We start from the raw sequence: 18,918 nt of genomic DNA, 5'->3' as shown, positions 1-18,918 counted from the left end.
GGAGCCGCGAGAGGAGCATCGACAGCTGGAACCAAGTGAAGAAAAGACGTGGCGAGAGAGAAAAAAGTCAGCTCTCCAGTATCTGAAAGTGCCACTGCGGCTGCGGCTGCGACTGCGACTGGCACAGGCTCTGGTACAGCAACAGCAACAATCAATGGGCGCAGGTGGATTCTGTCTGCGACTCGGTCTGCGATTCTGTCTGCCGGTCCCCTCGATTCTCACTTCACTCGTCGCATCCACACCAGCACTTCCTAGCTTTGGCATGAATAGACGCGACACTTTTGACTTTTGCATCACTTTGGTTTTCACCTACCGGGTTATGTCCCTGCACTGTACCATTGACACCGCCATTCGAGCCGTCGACGACAATCAGGTGGCAAGTCACTTTCAATATCACATTCACCATCAAACTTTTCCACCCAACCCACCGCCCCTTCACCTGCTATAAGGTCGCCCGGCCTCTCTCCCTCCTCCTCTGTTGAAGTTGTCAGCTCAGATCTCTCAGTACACATCTCCTTCCCATTATCAACCCCTTCAACATACGCCTCTTCCCAGTTCAGATCTCGTGAAACAGACAAACAGACGCGATTACACAACTTCATCGCCAGCTCACACCTCTCAAATTCACCTCACCTGGCCCATTCACAAAGTCGCGACAATGATTGCCTGGGAGAAAATCACCCAGTTGATTGTCGGGCGTGGTGAGTTTCTTCTTGCGCGCCAGATTCCAGCATTGCTTGGTATACGCTGACTTCTGCGTCAATCAGCCGCCGCTGAAAAGAGCGAGCACAAGAAACTCGAGAAGAAATACAAGGAAGCTGAAGCAGCTCTCAAACTCATCACTGAGGTTGCTCCCGAGCCACTGCCCCAGTGTCTCAGCCGTAAGTCCAATTTCACTCTTTCTCCCCTGTTAACCATGTCACTGTTGACTGACCGTGATTCTAGGACCTCCATCGGTCTACAGCGCTGCCATCTCTGCCATCTCTGATGAATCACGCCAGCCTCGTGAAGGGGTCCTGCACACAGCCCGACGACCCAACTACGAGCGAGCTTCTTCAACTCCTGCAGTGACCCATGTCACACCTCGCAGGTCGCCATCAGGCCCACCAGACATTACCGCTCGCTCTCTCAGCCAAGAGGAATTGAAGCGGAACTACAGCTGTGACAGCTTCTGGGACACCAAAATTCACCCTCTCCCTCCAATGCCAGAAATGACCGGCTTCGGAAAATATCGCCGAGCCGTCAATGCCTCTCCAGAGTGGCAATTGGAACACCTTCACAAACATCTTTACGACATGAGCGACATAATTTGCGGCCATTTGGGCTCGCAGCCACCTGTTGGCTTGGATCCCGAGACCTGGAACCAATACAGAACTCAATACTCACGAACCACCAGCTTTGTCAGCTCTCGAAGCTCCATCACAGGCCTAGGAGTCGATGCAAGCACAGAATATCTGGACCCGATCACTGGTACCAGGATCACCCGCGGATTTTCCGCTTCAACCACCTCGAGCGCAGCAAGCTCTTTCAAAGATGGCTCAATTACCTTCCGCCGTGGCTCCAGTTACTCCAAATCAAGCATGGCTAGCCCCATCTCCGATGGCGATGCAAAGGGCAGCCGAAGACCAAGCCGAAATTCCTCATATCATACCAGCATTACCTCAATGAGCCATTTGGCCGCCATCAGCGAAACACAAGAACCATTCCCCAACTTCGGTCGCAAGATCCAAAAACCCTGCGAGTTCGACGCAAACGGAAACACTGAAAATGCGGTTGCTTCCGACGAAGACGACGAACTCGAGTGGGAAGACATGCTTGAAGTTGGCGGAGCCATCATCGGCAACCTCACTAAACGACTTGACCGAACATCATCATCTCGCACTATGCCACACATCAAGCCCGCATTGACTCGCCCACGCACAAAGAGACAGAGATCCAACACTGTGCGCCGAGTTCACCTGGTGGACAACCGCCACTAATTCTTACATTCTACCAGCCAACGCACAAACGGACAGAGATCCAAGGTCCAGCGTTGAGTTTATTTAGTGGACAAATTGCCACTAATTACTACTGTCAACCAACCAACGACTTAGTTTTCTTGGGCTTACGACGAATGAAACAACTGCATCACGACCTATACGCCCGTCTATAACGAATTTCGCATTTTCACTTCCAGGAAGGACATTATGATGAAGGACCATTGCTGAGAACAGTTCAGGAGTTCAGGAGTTCGGGATTCACTGCTTGGGTTATTTCACGGGAAGAACTCGGCAACTATGGGATTCGCTCGACACACGTGCAATTGCTTTCAGGTTTCACTATAAGACTATAACAAGTATAATTTCTTTTTTTTTTCGGGTGCTGGATTGTCGTTAATAGGAAGGACTATGTTGATAGTTTTTCTGATAGCCATCGCAATCAACAATACATACAATGGAATCATTGGAGTCAATGTTCTCCGGTTTCTCTTTGTAGTGTTGTCCTCACACAGTAGTCAAGACAGCCAGTTATCTTGTTGATGAGTACCGGCCCTTTTTCAAAGCACCGAACTGAAGCTGAAGGTGACGCTAGCTCTGGAGTTCGTTCGTAGAAAGTTGAAACTGATCCGTCGATCTGACTGAGCACGGGACGCTTCTCCTACTGTGCACCTCTTTTGGAGTAACACGAAGTCGCCTCACCAACACACCAACACATAACTCATTACCACTTCATAGGTGACTATGTAATTTTGCAACCCAACCCATATCTATGTCAAAGCCAATGTCAACGCCATCAGAGCAGATGAAGAAGAAACGACCGCTCTCTCCCGAAGCTGACAAAGAAGACACCACAACGACGATCCCGGAGGGGGAGGAACCAGCAACCAGCAGCGCCGCTGGCGCCGAGAGCAATGATGAGCAGATCTTCGTTTCCGCACCGGTCCACGATCGCCAGTCCACGTTCGTAGCTCACTTCCACCCCTCGCCGTCCGTGTTCGCGAAGCGGCAATCCGCGACTGGACCTGGGTCGAAGCCGCTCTCGTTGACAGCGGTCATCAAACGGCATCAATCACATGCGTCGTTCGCCTCTGCGAGCCACCGCATCGTCGCGTGGCGGCGCCGATCAAGCCAGCAAACGCTCTTCACCGCCACATCATCATCGTCGTCGCTATCATCTACTAATTCTTCTAACCCTCTTCTTGCCTCAGCGAGTGGCAGTGGTGGTGCGGGTGCCGGGGTAGGAGGACCAGGAAAAGCCATCATCTATGCGACGGGCTCGGAGGACGACGGTGAGAAATATGCCGGCAAGCGCCTCGAGCGGCTCCTGACCGATCTGGACGTCGAGGGCGTCGTCGTCGTCGCGCGCTGGTATGGTGGCGTATTACTCGGGCCCGTGAGGTTCATGCACATCGAGGACGTAGCCCGTGAGGCGATTCGGGCATGGAAAGTGAGCATTACCGATAGCTTGTTGTCGGACGGGGGACTGTCCAAGAGGCAGAGACTTCTGGGTCCCGACAGCGGAGGAGGAGCGGGCGGTGTTCCGACGAGAGGAAATGATGAAGATGGCCTCAGAACACGTCTCGCGGAGCAGCTTGCCGAGCGGGATCAAAGCATTGTCGTGCTGAGAGGGCTGTTGGCCGACAAGACCAAGGCCGCGTCCACGACAGTGGACCAGCAGCAGCAGCAACAGCAGCAGCAACAGCCGCAGCCACAATCACAGCCGCCTCAACAGCAATCTTTGACGACGTCGCCTTCGCCGGCCAAGAAGATCGATTATAGCGAGATGCCGCTGGCGAGACTGAAACAGCTGGAAAAGGCACGAGACGCCACGATTGCCTTTATCTTGAGGCAGCTGGACAAAGTCGAGGAAGAGGAGAAGGCAAAGGGAAAGGACAGCCAGAAGCAAGGAAGAGGCGTCCCCAGTGCCGATATAGAGACTGTGACACGAAGGCAGGGTGAGCAGGGCGTTGGGAGTATCGACGAGGACCGAAACGCATGAGGCACGGCATCGGAAGTCTTTGGACAATCAAACAACATCGAGGAAGGGCACATCTCAATGACAAGAATTGTTCTATGGGATATGGAGGCGCGCTGTTTGGACATTGAGCGAGTCCCGCTTGTTCGGGCGCACTGGGTAAGCACGTCGCTCGATCCAATGCACACATCACGCCGATACAGACACATCCTCCTGGCCGCCAACATAGCCGACTCCGCTGGCCCGGCTGCTGGCAGGGGTAAGCGCGTTTTTCTCTGCTTCCTCCTCCTTGAACTTCTCAACCACCATCTTCCTGGCCAGTTGTTGGTAATCTGCGAAGTCACATGATGTCAGCATATCCAACATGGCATGTCCATAGAGCGGTAAAACGACGAAAAGGTTGTGGTGGTTCGAGAGCGAGTGAAGGGAAGTTCAGAAACACAGAGCCAACTCACGCAAGACACCACTCTCCTTGGCCTGATTCAACACCCCTTGCGAATACACTCCTCTCTCCAAATTACTCTGGGCAACCTCACACAACTCAAAGTCCTCCAGCGCCACCTTCCTCACAAACTTGAAGTAGTCTTCGAACCCTTCCATCCCGCCTTTCCCATCGTCGAAGTAATAATCAAACTCCATGCGAGTTTCGCCAACCTTTTCACTCGGGCAAACACGGAAACTGCTCATACCGCCACCGTATAGATTGAGAGTACATACGGGAAAGAAGAATAGGAAAAGACCGTCGTTGGGCTTTTGCGGGTCGGCAATGTGCCGGCTATATGTGTCGTGGTTGTGTACTTCGTAGAAGGTAGGCGGATATTTGACACTGAAGCTGCGGTGCGTGTATTGGCAATGCAAGCATTCTTGGTACCCGTCAACCATGGTCTTCCAGTTGAAGCGACCGGGGTATTTGATGGAGCGGCGGTGAGGTAGGCGGCGGAAGTTGTATCGTGATAGGAGTTCGAGCAGAGATGGTGGGAACCATTGCTCGAATGGCGGCGCAGATCGGTCGATGGTGGTAAACAAGCAACCCGTCGGAGTCAAGTGATGGCTCAGTGAGACCCCCTGGAAGATGAGAGAGAAGATTACAAAAAAGAAATCAAACAGGAATGAAATGGTGGCGAGCATACATCGGACTTCCTCTTCACCTCAAAGTTCTCGTTCCCATCATGTCGGACAATGATGGGGACGCCCGCGAATTCGTACTCAACTTCCCGTTCCACTGCAAACCGAGGGACAGCTCCAACGAAGTACCAAGCTTTATAAAAGATGGCTCGTTGTTCAAGCGAGTAAAGATTTTGTGAAATATACCACGACGCCGGCAGTGTTTTGGTTGCATCCATTGCTGAAATATGGCCCTTTGCTTGACCTCAACGTTCCTAATAAACAAGGGCGTCGATGGACGGCGTTATGTCTTCCAGGCAAGAAGCATCGTTGACAATTCCAGCCGTTGGAAGGATATAACATCCGCAGCAGACCGGCCTTTGACATTGGATTCCAAAAGAGGTATTCGAATACCGACCGAATGATGGACCATGCTATACGGTCCACCCGTGTTCCTATTCGCGCAAAAGGGAAAAATGGGTGCCCATAAGAGTATCATCATTATTCATCGCTGGGTGAACAATTTCCATGTGCTAACATCTCACTGGGCTGATGTTGGCCGTGTGGTTCGAGGGGTACTTCCGCAGAAGTCAATAGTCGAGACGCGAAGGAGGGTGGGTTGATTCTTGCGGGATCGTATTGCCCAGTTGAGCCATGGCGTTTTTCCCTGTGACCAAAGAGTGCGTCAGCTTTGATATCATGGCGAGTAATTGACGACTCAGAGTATAATAGGTGTCGGATCCGAAGGTGGATGGAGTACAATCGCCTGCATCGATCAAGGTAATTGGCTGCCTCTCTAGTAGCTTTCGGGAAACGCATCCTCCTAACTGAAATGCCTGTTGGGTCCAAACGGGCAATCCGGGTCCACGGTCTCGTTCGTATTCATAAATGACGATGCCCGTCTCGTTGGACCCAATATCAATATCACCGTGGCCCAGACCCTTCTAGCATGGCCGTGAACGTAATCCAGAGCCGTTTGGGCTCACTGAGCTCTCCATTCTCCATCTATGTTTTCATTGCTGCTTGCATTGTTTACCTTGTCGCACGTCTCCTGTTGAGCTTCGTCCATGATGATCGGAAATCCTTTGCTCCTGGTTCAAGTCTTGACCAGGCCGAGAAGGGCAGTTTGAAGAAGCAGGAGAACATGTCAGATGACGAAATCTTCCAGTTGGAGAAAAGAGCATTCTTCAGCAAGGTAGTCAATTTCATTTCGTTGCAACGCCATCAGCTTAGGCCAGGACTGACTGATTTCAAGACGTGGCTTTTCGTTTGTCACCGTAGCAGGTTCGACAAGTCTGGGGATTATCATGCTTATGACGTTGCCGGCATCTCATTCTTCGTCGTCCTCGGCAAGGACTTGAAGCTGCGAGCTTTCCACAACGTCTGTCGACATCGCGCATATACCGTGGTCCGCAAGCCATGTGGTACTTCGACGAGGTTTTCGTGCAAGTACCATGGTTGGCAGTATGATGACAAGGGCGCCTTGGTCAAGGCTCCAAAGTTCGACGAATCGCCAGGATTTGTACTTGAAGACAATGGCCTGTTCGAGATCAAGTTGATAACGACCAGGGAGGGTTTGGTGTTTGTTAACTTTGACGCAAGCACGATGAATCTTCCTTTCAATAATGTCAAGTCTCACGTGGATCTTGGGAGCTGTTCTTGGGTGGATGCAAAGGAAGTAACCTGCGCAACGAATTGGAAAGACGTTGGTGAGTAGATCTGAAGTCTGCACGGCCCGGACTCTGACATGGTTAGCAAATGAGTTCTCCAATCAAGCTCAGTGGGCGCAGAATCCGTTTGAGTGGCTTTCTGTACTTCGCAAGTCCAAGGTTGTCAGACTCCTTGGCCCATTGAGCATTATCAAGGAACTGGACAATGACCTGTGGTGCACGATGGTGCTTCTGCCACGGTCAACCTCGGAAGTCATTGTTAGATGCGACTTTTACGTCAAGGAAGGGCACGCAGCTCCTGCAAAAGTTGTAGAGAAGTCGAAGTGGATGTTGGAGCAAGAGCTACTCAACCTGTCCAGACCAGATGAAGCAAAAAGCTCAACAAGATCCTCATATTTTGCATATCAATGCGGAGGTAAGTGATGGCTCCCCAGCGCAACAGAACCAATAGCTGACAGATGGGGCAGGCCGCACGATTGACTTGTTTGCGATTCTTGCTCAGCATCAACGGAACGAGAAGATGGCCAAGAGAAAGCTGCAACCAGCGATCAGGGTGACCGGCACAGGTGATATTGACACCGAAGCCGAGGCCTTGTGCGACGCCCTCGAAGGGGTAGCCGACTCGCCTTCCTTGGAGAAATGTTCTCGGATTTCCAGCTTTCCTCAAACACTAGAGTGGTGATCTCCGTCAGGTCATCGCGAGAGGATGCATGCTGTGGGTAGAAAAAAGCACTGAGGTATGCGTTGATTGTTTCGACGACTTAATCTGTACGCTGTAAACGGACGAGATATCGCCGGTCAAGCAGTCGCTGGTGAACTAGAGCTCGGGGCGCTAGGCGCGAGACACAGAGCTTGCTATCATTATGTTGGCGCGACATTGAGTCTGTTTGGCGTATGGAGGAGCTGTTGGGTTGAGGAATTTATACCTAGGTATGGTGTAGCGTCTGGTGCACTGGTGTGTCGTGAAATGGAGAGGGAGCCAGGATAGATACTCTTCCCTCATAACAATCAGTCTCTTGTTCAGGCCATATTATCTGTATAGGATACGACTGGGTCGCTATTAGAACGAGGGTGCCCTTGTATAAGAATGGGTATTCCGTTTACCTTTGGAAATAGGGGTGCTCTATCCTTCATCTACTGTTAGGGTCTTTGGCACAGGGGCCACTTCGCTGTTTTTGAACTCTCTCAGTCATGTTGGGTGCAGTGTCCATTGTATACCAGAAGCATCCTACAGATTCATCTTCTTTTGTCGCAGGTATTGGTTCAGGGGCAGGTCGTCCACCTGCGAGAGCCTGAATGGATCTCTGTATCCTTCTCGTAAGCTTCTGTAGAATTAGCCATGAATTCTGCCGTCAACTAGCAATCCCTTCTGTCGGGGAGAGTGGTTCATGGTTTCCTCAGCTGTCTAGGGTAGTTAGCTGTGTCCGGTGATAGCGTCGCCCTTCGGACATCTGTGAGTCCTTGAGCACGTCCTATTCGTGTTCTATTACGGTCACAGCATGGTGTTGGTCAGTGAAGAGTATGATCCTCCGCTACGTCCCAAGCCAGGACGTCCTTTGGTGTGAGTTGGCTTCGTCCCTGGCACTGAGCCTGGTATCTCGAAAACATGGTGTGCTGCGGAGGGATAGCCCAGAAGTGTGGCATGCCCGGAAGCCTTCTGTCTCTTTGACTAAGGAGACTGAGGTCCGCCTGCGAAGCGGAGAGGCTTGTATCGTCCGTCGTCGCGATGGTGATGGTGATGGTGACGGTGACGGTGACGTGTTTGTTTACAGAAGCATCAGCGGGAAGAGGATTCCCGAAAAGCGGCGGTACCTAGCGCCAAATTCGGCAAGGAATGTCCCTGCCCTGTACCGCGTAGGGAGGGAACCAAGGGCGGCGTCACACCGTTCCCCAAAGTGGGACAAAAGTCTTGGCCGACGTCTTCTCCTTCCGCCATGTACTGACCTGACCGCAATCAACGCAAATCGTTCCGTTCTTGTTCTTCTTGCCCACACGATCCCTTTAACCCACGCGCTCGACACAGTCCTGCACCATGTTCAAAAAGGAGTATGCACATATCCTCTCGCCGGAAGTGAAGACCAAACACTAACTCGGCATCACGCAGCTTGTCGGCGGGCGCAAAGTCCAAAGTCAAGTCCTCGGTTCAGCGGGGCATCAGAGCCAAAGTGCTCGAGACGTACCCGAACCTCGAGCCATACATTGACGAGATCATGCCCAAGAAGAGTCAACTGGATCTAGTAAAACTGTGAGGCCCCGTCGCTCGCTATACTCCCCCTTCCAGATTTTATTGCAATGGGGGTAAAATAGAGCCATCACTTTTCAACTTATTCCCACCACCAGAGGTCTCTTCCGCATACCTCTGTATAGCGGCGACAAGCAAAAGAATTTCGACCTGTGTCCCCTTTCATCCCCCCTATCGCTCACAACTCCTCCTTCTAGACCCGATCGTGTCTCCCTCTATGTCCTCGACGACCACCCCCTCTTCTACCAACACATGGATGACCCTATCATCCCCCACCTGAAACTGGTCCACCAATACCCGCAATGCTTCAATCACCTACGCATCGATCGGGGCGCAATCCGTTTCGTCCTCTCCGGCGCCACGTTGATGGTTCCCGGCCTCACCTCCGCAGGAGGTTGGTTGCCCGGAAAGGACCAGGAGGTGAAAGCGGGGGAAATCGTTACTATCACAGCAGAAGGGAAAGAAGAAGTATGTATGATTGGAATCTTAGAGGTAGGGACCGAGGAAATGAAGGCGAAGAAAAAGGGCGTGGCCATGAGCTCGGGCCACTATCTGGGAGACGGATTGTGGAAGTTGGATCTGAGTTGAGCAAATGAAATAGGACAAAAGATTGATTGAGAGGGAGAGTCGAGAGTCTTTCCAATACAAGACTTGTTGACAAACAGGAGAAAGGGGGGTTTCCCGGGGGTCATTGCCGGTCGAAAACAGATATGAGTCTACATTCCAGGGGCACTTCGAGGAGCGATGGCGGGCCCTGCAGCACGAATACTCGCCGGCTGTATTCGGGGAGGCATGCTCCGTTGCGCTGATATAGTTGAAGAAGGCGGCTGGCCAGCGAGGGAAGACATCAAACGTCGGCACAGGTGTCGACTTGAAGCCTGATGATTGAGAACCACACAAAGTTGGCAACCTGATGGATCCGACCCCCGCAATTCATCAGACACCAAATGATCACGAACCGAACGAAAACACCTGCCTGAATGCTGTAAATTTGGAGTATATAGCACTCACATTTGGCTGCTGCGCACCACGGCCCTTACATGTAGTGTACAGTCTACTTTCAAGCGCAGTCGATTGCAATGCATGTAATCCGTAGGAGTCTACGGTGACACTAAATCTGCGGGTTTGACAATAAACCCCATTTTTCAATCAATCACCTATGATTTCCTGGTCTCGTGATACTGTGTACAAACTTTTGTCTTGCCCCTCGCTCATGGAAGTGGATGGACTCGGTGTGTTTGTGAAAAAGCTCGGAAAGGACCCGTAACACAGCGCATCATCCTTGACCGCCACTGAACTAGTTGCCCCTTTCTGACATGCAAATGTTTGCTGGTTTAATCCCCTAACTTTCGGTTCGGTAATCGGTGGCCTCCATCCAATACTGACTCGTCGAGGTGGCCCTTTGATCGAATGAGTGTCTGCCTGCATTTCTGTCCCGAATGTCAAACTCATTGGAGCATGATCTTGTCGCCAGGTAGGGGCAGGGCACCCTTTCCGGGTCATTTCCTCCTCTCCTCTCCTTTACAACTCAACCAGTGCTTCCATGACCGTTTTCCAGCCTCTCCGCCTCCAAAGCTCTGCCTTTCCCGCCCTCCCTGCCCTTCCTGTGAACACTGTAAGAGGGTCTATGCAAGAGACATAACGATGTCTTCAAGTGAGAAAGTGAGCCATTACTCTGAAACAATTGAAGAAAATGTGGTGAGCAACCGCGGGATGGTATCTCAATCATAATTGGTCGTGGGGTGGTCCCAAAGGGGATCCTCGAGCCTAATTCAATGCGCCGCTGGTGGTACTTGCATATGCCATTGAATCCTGCTGAAAGCTGCTTTTTTTTTCTCTCCCATTCATTCGGATTGACTCCTGGTGTGTTTGGAAAATTGTGGTGAAAATTGCTGGTCGATGACAAAACTCGCTCCCTTTCGGTTTTCCCACATGTCACACATCAAGCAATGTGATATGATGGATGAATGACCATGTGCATTGTACAAGAATCTCGAGTCAATGTCGGTGAACTTGTTGGGTACCGGTAGCTCGAGCAGGTGAAATGAATCATTTTCGAACGATAAAAGATCATGGAAACGATGATCTCAGGTGGTGTGTAATCTGACAAATGCCATTATGAGGTTGGTAGTATTCATTCAGTGACTGAAGTGGTTTTCTCAGTACATTTTGCAGGATGGCAAAGATGAGCAGAGATACGTTGCTGATTACAATGGCATCATAGCGCATCGGAAAGTGCAAAGCAAAGCAGGCATTTGCTTCTCTTAGCCACTCTTGTCGAGTTCGGCCTTTTCCTCAGCAGTGAGGATGTCACCGAGTCTTTTGATAGTTTTCATGTTTGTGGCTCCGTTGCGCCAGGCAGCTCGCAAGGTTTGGAAAATGAGACGTTTATCGGGGTTTTCTTCCCGATAAAGAGTGACCATGTCGGAGGCAAGACGTTCACTGATCGGAACAGGTGCAGATAAGAGCTTGCCAAAATAACGCACAAGGTGCGACATGCCGCTATCATTGCCTTCTTGCAAATCGCCGGCGGCAGTTGTTTTAAATTCCTGGTACATGCCGACATTGAACTTGTCAACAAGGAAATCGGTCCAGAAATTGTAAAGAGGCTCTAGAGCCCCTTCCACTCCTATTTGGCGCTGCTGGAATGCCATGTCATGGAGTGATAAATAGGTCTGGTCAAACTGCCCTGGCTGTGGAGGCGGCAGTTGGGTTTCTTGGCCATCTTTGGTGAAGTAGATAATGTTCTCATCGCCTGTGGGGATAGTGTACGGAGCGCTGAAAGATAAGCTGCGGAACTGCTCGAGCCTTGTCCGGCATTAGTGCTATAGTCGTGACGGCGATCGAAAAGACTTACTGCTGTGGACTACTGGCTCCGCCGCGCAAACTCGGGAGACGAGCTTGGTCCAGGTCCAGTGGCACATTGTTGCCTTCATTCTGTCCACTAGAAGATCCAGCAGAAGGGATGCGAGCGATACCGGGGAAAGACGGGGCTGCGCCATTGAGAACGCTTGGTTGCATGCGGATATTGACATTCGGGATCTGCTCATCTGGGAAAATGTTGTCCTCAATGTCGGCGCGGGAACTCTGTCGACGATGACCATTGACAATGTTGCTCAGGGGCTCCGAAGCGTGATGCTGAGGGGATTGCACAGCAGCTGGAGCAATATGCTGGTAAGATACGAGCGAAGGCCTCTCTGTTCCATCGCTAGAACCATCTTCGAATGAGCGGACAAGCGGCTCCCCGGAAACCTGACTCTCCGTTGGCAGCACAGGAATATACGACATCGGCGAATTTGCGTGGAACGTTCCATTGCTGGAACCCACGGTCAGCTGCGGACTACGCAATTGACCGAAGGCAAAGGACGGATCATGTAGACCAACCTGGTCTGGGGGTGCTGTGCGATTGTAAGAATCCGGGTTATGCAAAGGCCCTTCATTGCGGGCTGATTCAAATCTCTCCTCCACGGGAAGAACGAAATCACGCCAGCCTTCGCGACGACGGAGTCGATCATCCCCATCAGTCCCCGGTAGGAACTCCACGCTCTTCACCTGTTGGCAGACATAACGAAGGTTGTCCATGGTCATGTTATCCTCAGTAAGAGTCTTGATACGCTTGAAATTCGCGATAACGCCGAGCGGGACGTAACCTTGACCGTCCATATGCTTCCTCAGAAACAGATCCTTACAAAGGTTGTCAATTGAGAAGTAGTACTCGCTAGAGACTGTGTTAGTGGACCGGCGCATTTGGGAGGTCGATGGTTTGTGGACACTTACATCTGGGTCATAACCATTGACAACAAAGCGTACGAGTTAAGGGGATCATTGTACGGCATTGCACTCATGATACTTGGTTGCATCTGCATATGTGAGGGGTAACCATAGATTGACATGTCGGTCTGAATGGTCGGGAGACCTTGTGGCATGGCCGGCATGCCATTGTAATAGCCTGTGAACATCATACCAACAGAAATGAATTGCGAACGTGGGTTTGTGCGCGATGTGTTTGATGCTTGAGTTGGCACAAAAGGCTGCGACGCTTGCCTTGAGCGAGTCTCAGTATGCGAATTAGATCTTGACGGAGGTTCGAATCCATTTTGCGGAAGAGGGGATGTGTAAGCATGAGCCGGAGTGAATGGCGGGTTGTAGTTGTTGTTGCCCCGGCCGCGAAAACCACGTCCGCGCTCGGATCGAGGCTCACGTCGATTGCTCTGATCACCAGAGGCCTCCCGATCCCGCCAGGATTCAACTTTCTCGCGAGCCGAGTCAGGTTTGTCCCTAGGCCAGTCTCGGTTTCTGCCAGAGCCGCGGTCTCTGCCAAATTCACCCGTACTTCGGGCTCCACTTGTTCCGGAACCTTTGTATCGGTCATAAGTGAATGAATAGCGAGCGATGGGTTCGCTAGTCTGGTTGTAAGCGCCAGTCACTTGTTCGACTGAGGTGTTTCCTTCTCCGTTAATCATCCGACCGCCAACGTTCCCAGTATGTCTAGAAGAAGACCTGGAGCTGTGATCAGCCCTTGGAGTTTGGTCCTCAAGATTCTGCTGAGGTGCAGTTGGGTTCGTTGGGACGTTTTCGGCTGCTGGTTGATCCTTGGTGTAGGCCGCGGAAGACTTCCAAAACGCAGAATTTCTATCTTCACCACTTGTAGGTCGAGTGCTGCTAGTGGGAACGGACGCACCGCGTGCACCACGTTCCCCTTCAGGTCTACGGCCGCGGTCTTGTTCGCCAGACTGTCTTGGTACTGGAGGTGGCCCCATGGAGGTGGTCCCGTCTTGCTTTTCTGCGGCAGAACCCACATAGCCACCCCCACGACTGCCGTTATCTCTTCCTCTTCCACCCACTCTTCCGCCTCGTCGCGCCGCAGATGGTGGAAGCTGTGTTTCGAACTTGGCTGTAGGAACGAACGGAACCGCGACCCATTTGTTACTGTGGGATTTCTGAGAACCGGGTTTGACGTCGAGCTTATCCGTCCTCTCGAAGGAAGCCGATTTGCGTCGTTCTTCAACATTGGAATTTTCCGGGGTTGGCCATGACTGTGTGTCATCTACCGGCGGCGGCGCGTCAGAGTCGCCCTTTTCGCCATGCTGAGAAGCAGGTCTAGAGGAACGAGCGGACGGCATATCTTTCCTGTTGACGGCTCTGGCGCCATCGACATTCTTGCCTTCTTTCTCAGAACCGCCAATATCTTTGCTGAGAGACTTCCGTTTAGGATCTTCACTGCTAGATTTGGGCTTTGGTTGTTGATTAGGGGTGGTGGAAACTAACGCTCGTTGCTGTTCCAACCCTTTCATCTTTGCGGCTTGAGCTTCTATGCGCACTTGCCAAACGTTGACCGTCGGGATAGGGGCAGCTTTGTATTGTGTCTCCGCACTCATCGAAGGTACTGAGACCTTCTCCCAGTCATCTTCGCCGTCCTTGGATTTCTTTTCAGTGACGGAAAGAGCAGATTTGTCGTTTGAGGTAGAGACAGGCAGCTCTTCTGAAGACAATGATCTTCCATTGGGAAGTTGTGGTGCAGCATCACGTTTCTGTTGATCTTGGGGGGGCGCAACATTGGGAGTTTCGACATGTGCCACAGGTGATGCCTCAGCGTTACTGTATGTCGCAACATGCTGAATTTGCATTATGCCTTCTTTGTCTGTATCTTCTTGTGTTGACTTGGACGCAGAACGCTCTGCTTCTGGCGAAGACTTGAATGCAGCGCCCTCCCCGCTCGATTTGTCCTCAGGTTCAGACCTCGGTCGAGGAGACTTGAGTGTGGAAGTTGAATTAGTCGTTTCAGTCACGGACCGATCCTTGACACTCTTGTCAGAGGCCGCTGGGCTTTCGTTCCTCGACGCCGACTGGGTTGAAGCTGCCGATGTGAGGCCCTTTGCGGCCTGTGCATATGAAAATACTGGCGCTGCTGCGCCTGAGGAGGATGCCATTCTCACAGACAATGCTGATAAAAACCACACTGCACCTCCTGTTTCACTTCCACAATACTAAACCCCTCACCAGCAACAAGCTGGCCGCAAGATAGAGAGCCCAGTATTAGCCAGGTGACAATTGCGGCAGTAAGACTTCTTTCGATTCACGTCTTGTGCTTTCCCTCTTGTTCGTTGCTGGATCTTGTCTGCACGATGACCAGTGACGGATGGGTGAGGTCAAGGGTCAAGACTCGGCACGAAACTTTCCCAACCAGGTCCGCGACAGCAAATTGTAGAGACGTTGGAAAAATATCCTTGCTTCTGTGAGGAAGGATCCCACAGTATGAGCCAAGCAGCCCACCTGTCTCGCCGTCAACCTGCCTGTTTTTAAAGACTCCGCGGCTGACCTGCCGTAGTATTCCACCGGTATATCCTCTGCCGACTTTTGGCTATTCGATTCTGCTGCGATACCACAAGGCCACTAGACTGAGCCCTGCAGGAGAATGTCGCGGTTGTTTGTCGGCCAGGTTATGGTGACTTGGCAGAGCGACCGAGGCAAGCCTGGAAATGCAGACTCGGGATCGTGACGGCAGGATGTCCCTGTTCGTTCTCGAGCGAGATTTCTTGTCGACAGGAAGCAGCACGGACGATCCGGTTGACGTGAGAGGGAGAGACCACGCACGGCCTAAGACGTACAACTGTCGACCGCGGCTGTTACAGGTGGTCTGGGGGGGATGAGCTGATGCGGCCCAAAAACTTTTGAGTGGGAGTCAAAGCGGAGTCCTTGGTCTCGGAATTTTCAGCGCCAGAAGCGCACGGGTAGACAAGAACGCTGGACAAGAACAAAGGAGCGAGGTTGGGGGGTTGAAGGGACGACGAGATGGAGAGGAGATGGAGGGAGAAATGTGTGTGTGGGTATTGAAGAGAAGTCTTTTTCGTGGAGAGTCAAGCTAAGGTCTGAGTGCTCAGTGAACTGAATTTCGATTTTCCTAGCGCGGCATTTTGCGAGTCGGGCCAGTGACGGGGCTTGAGGAGTTGCTTCCGACCGACTCATGAGACTCTCTGTTAGACTCTCAATCTTCACTGAGGACAGCAGGCAGAGCAGGGCTAGGTGTTGGAATCACCGCAAACAACCGAGAATAAGTGAGGGGCTCGCTGCTGCTGCTTGCAGTTGCTGGCTACTACGCCTTTCGTCCCCCGATTATTCTCACTGCCACTGCTGCTAGTTAACCATGTCCCGCCTCTGCCAATGACTGCCAATGATTGTCAAGACTGAAGCCTGACGGCTTGCTGCGTTTGCCTGCGGTTCCTCCTGCCCCTTACGCACTTCTCGTTCGACCCCAATCCCAGTCACAATCCCGACTGCAGCCCATTGGAACTGTAGGATCAATACGGCTTGGCTTGATATCCTCCCCTGCCACGACTGCTAGCACTCTCACCAATACGACGTCCCACCCAGAGTGCTGTTCGAGCGTGGTGGTCGAGGTTAATGGAGTCATGAGCTGGTCTGGGGCACGGCAGCACATAATACTACACCGTACGCACGCAAAGCAAAACAAAGGAAAGGACGTGTGCCGCTCTTGGTGTTTGAGGCCCATTGGACCTGTTCTGTTGTGGCTCTTGACCTTGACCTCCCTATGCCCGTGAAGACGGGTCAGCGGATAGTAAACGCGTGATTTCGACGTGCCTGACGGTGATAGGTATCTGTTAGAAACACAAAGAGAACCTCTATGTCTACCGCTGCAACATCCCTCAACCCTTCTCTGCTCGCGATTCTCCTCGTCATTCAAGGCCGAACCGGTTCGGGCGCTGAAATTGTCTTCCACTACCCTCCAGACCCTCTGTCGGCGGAGCGACCTTCTTATGCTTCAGAGTCAACAGATGAAGATGATGGAGAAAGTTCCAGCAGTGGTTCGGAAGAGTCATCGTCGGAGGAGGATTTTGACTTGTTCACGAGACGGCTGGGGAATGTGATGACAGCAACGCAGAACCAAGACAACCAGTCACAACATTCTGACGATGAGGACAGCAACTATCTGAGCAAGAGAGGCACACAGGACAATGGACAATGGAAGCCTTCATGGGAGCCGCTCCTTGGCCTCGGAGAAGATGGGCTGGTCAGCTTGCTAGCCCCAGGTCGTGCCTGGCATAAACGCAGGTTTGAGCTAGGCATTAACGATCTCACCTTCTTGGGTCGACCAGTCTATGCTCGTGAGGATGGCTTCTGGCGAAAACCAAAGCTGAAGAAGTCAAAAATAGTTGAAGATGAGGGCCTTCCCTCAGAGGCCACGGCCAGTGATAGTGCCCAGGATGTTGACGGCGACGGCGACGAAGCTGCGCCGACTGACCACGATAACAAACAGGAATGCCATGCAAAGGAACATTCAAAAAGCCAGTTGACCATGTTTCACGTTGTGTTTGTCATGGACCCTCCGCTGGTGGAGCATACAGCTCGGGTCAAAGAGATGTACGACCATGTTGTGAAAAAGTTCTCGAAGGTGCTCAAATGGGCACAATCACATCATGATTATGTCTGGGAACAGTCTGAACTGCTGCAGTCTATCAGGTCGGCGCACTTTCACCAACAATCGCCTGCAAAGGTGCTATATACCGAAATGAAACAACGTTCTCCTTTGGCTGCTGCCATTGCCAAAGTGTTCGATAACATCTCCGCCTCCAGAATAGCTGCAATCACACTCAGTCCCAAATTGTCCGTGTCTCTCCAGATTCCTCCTGTCACGTCGACTTCTTATCTTCCTTCTCTGTCCGAACCTCCACTACAGCCAGGATTATGGCTTACCACGGCCACGGATCCCTCGTCTACGGCCTCAGATCTGGACGCCACTTCCTCTACAGGTCCATTACAGCTATCCAAGAACTTCACTCTTCTCCTCAAATCGAGCCCGCAGAAGATCCTCAAGGACATCCAAGCGGCGGGTGGTTCATTAGCAATGCCGTTGACCAACTTCATTGGACACTTGAAACCGACCAAATCCTTTTACAAGATATCGATTGCGTCCCAAATTGCTTTAGGTGATATTCAACATCTGGCTCGTCACCTTGTTTACTGGCGGAGGGCGATAGCGATTCCGCCGCTGCATCAGCGCGACACCTACATCGTATCTCCAAACGCCAACATGAACAAGCTGGTGTCGGCTTGCAAAACATACGAGGCGACTTTTCCTATGATGCCGTCTCTGCCGAAGATGCTGAACGCTTTGAGCGGTACTCCTGCCCCATATGGTACTCTCATTCCCAGCAGAGACCATAAGGAAGAGTACTACCGAGTCCTCGCCTGGCTCATGCGCGACGGCTGGGTAACACAGCTCCGGACATTTGCGTTTATCCGCGTGGACCCAGAAGTGAAGAAAGCAGTACGTGAAAAGGAGCGCGAAGAATCCAAGGGCCCCAAAACTCCCGTTATTGAGAGGGAAGCAAGCGAGCGTGACCGAGATGCGGCGAGGAGCTTTGGTAGCGGCACACCAAACACCATTGCAAGCGGAGCACTTTCATCTTTCAAGCAGCGTCCAAGCATGGCAAGTCGCCCATCCAGTGACGGGCGACAATCCATTTCCACCGACCGCAACAGCGTGCCCGGCGGCGGGCAACAGTTCAAACACAATCCCAAAGCTGCAAGCCTCATTATCTCCCCTCAACGCGCCTCACCCGAAGAGTCCCGCTGGCTCGACTATATTGCATCCACAATCAGCTCTTCTCGAAGCACCTCTCGGGCAGCCTTGTCTCCTTCGCCGGCTTCATCATCATATTCCGAGGCCGAAACTGCAGAATTACGGCACTATTGGCCCGTGTTTGTGAAATATTTCAGCGGATCAGAGCCTCTCGAGAGGATCCCTGTCAGGGAAGGGCTGAAGAGGAAATTTGTCTGGGATATATTGGAAAAGGTGGGATTGGATTTCGACGGCGGAGTGGAGGACGAGAAGGCGGAGAATAAGAGAGTGTTGGTTACAATTCGACACTGGTAGGAGCGGGTTTTTTTTTTTCCCTCCCTCTCTAATCATGTGTTTTGCGTATATGG

At 51.9% G+C, this 18,918-nt stretch overlaps 7 protein-coding genes across 7 annotated transcripts; 5 read left to right on the top strand and 2 right to left on the bottom strand.

Annotated features, from left to right (window-relative positions):
• Nucleotides 1-658: 658 nt before the first annotated feature.
• Nucleotides 659-1,979, top strand: A1O5_05316 (uncharacterized protein; the record flags this gene model as incomplete). The annotated part of the gene is made up of 3 exons (XM_007745917.1): nt 659-701; nt 768-881; nt 946-1,979. 3 exons carry the CDS (start codon nt 659-661, stop codon nt 1,977-1,979), a joined length of 1,191 nt encoding a protein of 396 aa, XP_007744107.1.
• Nucleotides 1,980-2,781: 802 nt separating this feature from the next.
• Nucleotides 2,782-3,978, top strand: A1O5_05315 (uncharacterized protein; the record flags this gene model as incomplete). Its single annotated transcript, XM_007745916.1, has 1 exon — nt 2,782-3,978. The coding sequence occupies one exon, from the start codon at nt 2,782-2,784 to the stop codon at nt 3,976-3,978; it is 1,197 nt and encodes a 398-aa protein (XP_007744106.1).
• Nucleotides 3,979-4,143: 165 nt separating this feature from the next.
• On the bottom strand, nt 4,144-5,297 carry A1O5_05314 (uncharacterized protein; the record flags this gene model as incomplete). Its single annotated transcript, XM_007745915.1, has 3 exons — nt 4,144-4,286; nt 4,410-5,019; nt 5,085-5,297. 3 exons carry the CDS (start codon nt 5,295-5,297, stop codon nt 4,144-4,146), a joined length of 966 nt encoding a protein of 321 aa, XP_007744105.1.
• Nucleotides 5,298-6,007: 710 nt separating this feature from the next.
• Nucleotides 6,008-7,410, top strand: A1O5_05313 (uncharacterized protein; the record flags this gene model as incomplete). Its single annotated transcript, XM_007745914.1, has 4 exons — nt 6,008-6,253; nt 6,314-6,767; nt 6,814-7,143; nt 7,196-7,410. 4 exons carry the CDS (start codon nt 6,008-6,010, stop codon nt 7,408-7,410), a joined length of 1,245 nt encoding a protein of 414 aa, XP_007744104.1.
• A 1,350-nt stretch (nt 7,411-8,760) lies between these two features.
• A1O5_05312 (PUA domain-containing protein) lies at nt 8,761-9,558 on the top strand (the record flags this gene model as incomplete). The annotated part of the gene is made up of 3 exons (XM_007745913.1): nt 8,761-8,774; nt 8,833-8,973; nt 9,168-9,558. The coding sequence occupies 3 exons, from the start codon at nt 8,761-8,763 to the stop codon at nt 9,556-9,558; spliced, it is 546 nt and encodes a 181-aa protein (XP_007744103.1).
• A 1,676-nt stretch (nt 9,559-11,234) lies between these two features.
• A1O5_05311 (uncharacterized protein) lies at nt 11,235-14,900 on the bottom strand (the record flags this gene model as incomplete). The annotated part of the gene is made up of 3 exons (XM_007745912.1): nt 11,235-11,778; nt 11,828-12,688; nt 12,748-14,900. The coding sequence occupies 3 exons, from the start codon at nt 14,898-14,900 to the stop codon at nt 11,235-11,237; spliced, it is 3,558 nt and encodes a 1,185-aa protein (XP_007744102.1).
• Nucleotides 14,901-16,612: 1,712 nt separating this feature from the next.
• A1O5_05310 (uncharacterized protein) lies at nt 16,613-18,865 on the top strand (the record flags this gene model as incomplete). The annotated part of the gene is made up of 1 exon (XM_007745911.1): nt 16,613-18,865. One exon carries the CDS (start codon nt 16,613-16,615, stop codon nt 18,863-18,865), a length of 2,253 nt encoding a protein of 750 aa, XP_007744101.1.
• Nucleotides 18,866-18,918: the final 53 nt, after the last annotated feature.

This window comes from Cladophialophora psammophila (genome assembly GCF_000585535.1).
Source record: "Cladophialophora psammophila CBS 110553 chromosome Unknown aczJe-supercont1.7, whole genome shotgun sequence".
Classification (NCBI taxonomy): Eukaryota; Fungi; Ascomycota; class Eurotiomycetes; order Chaetothyriales; family Herpotrichiellaceae; genus Cladophialophora; species Cladophialophora psammophila.
Note: the sequence above shows the minus strand (reverse complement) of the source record. Positions and strands in the feature narration are given on the sequence as shown.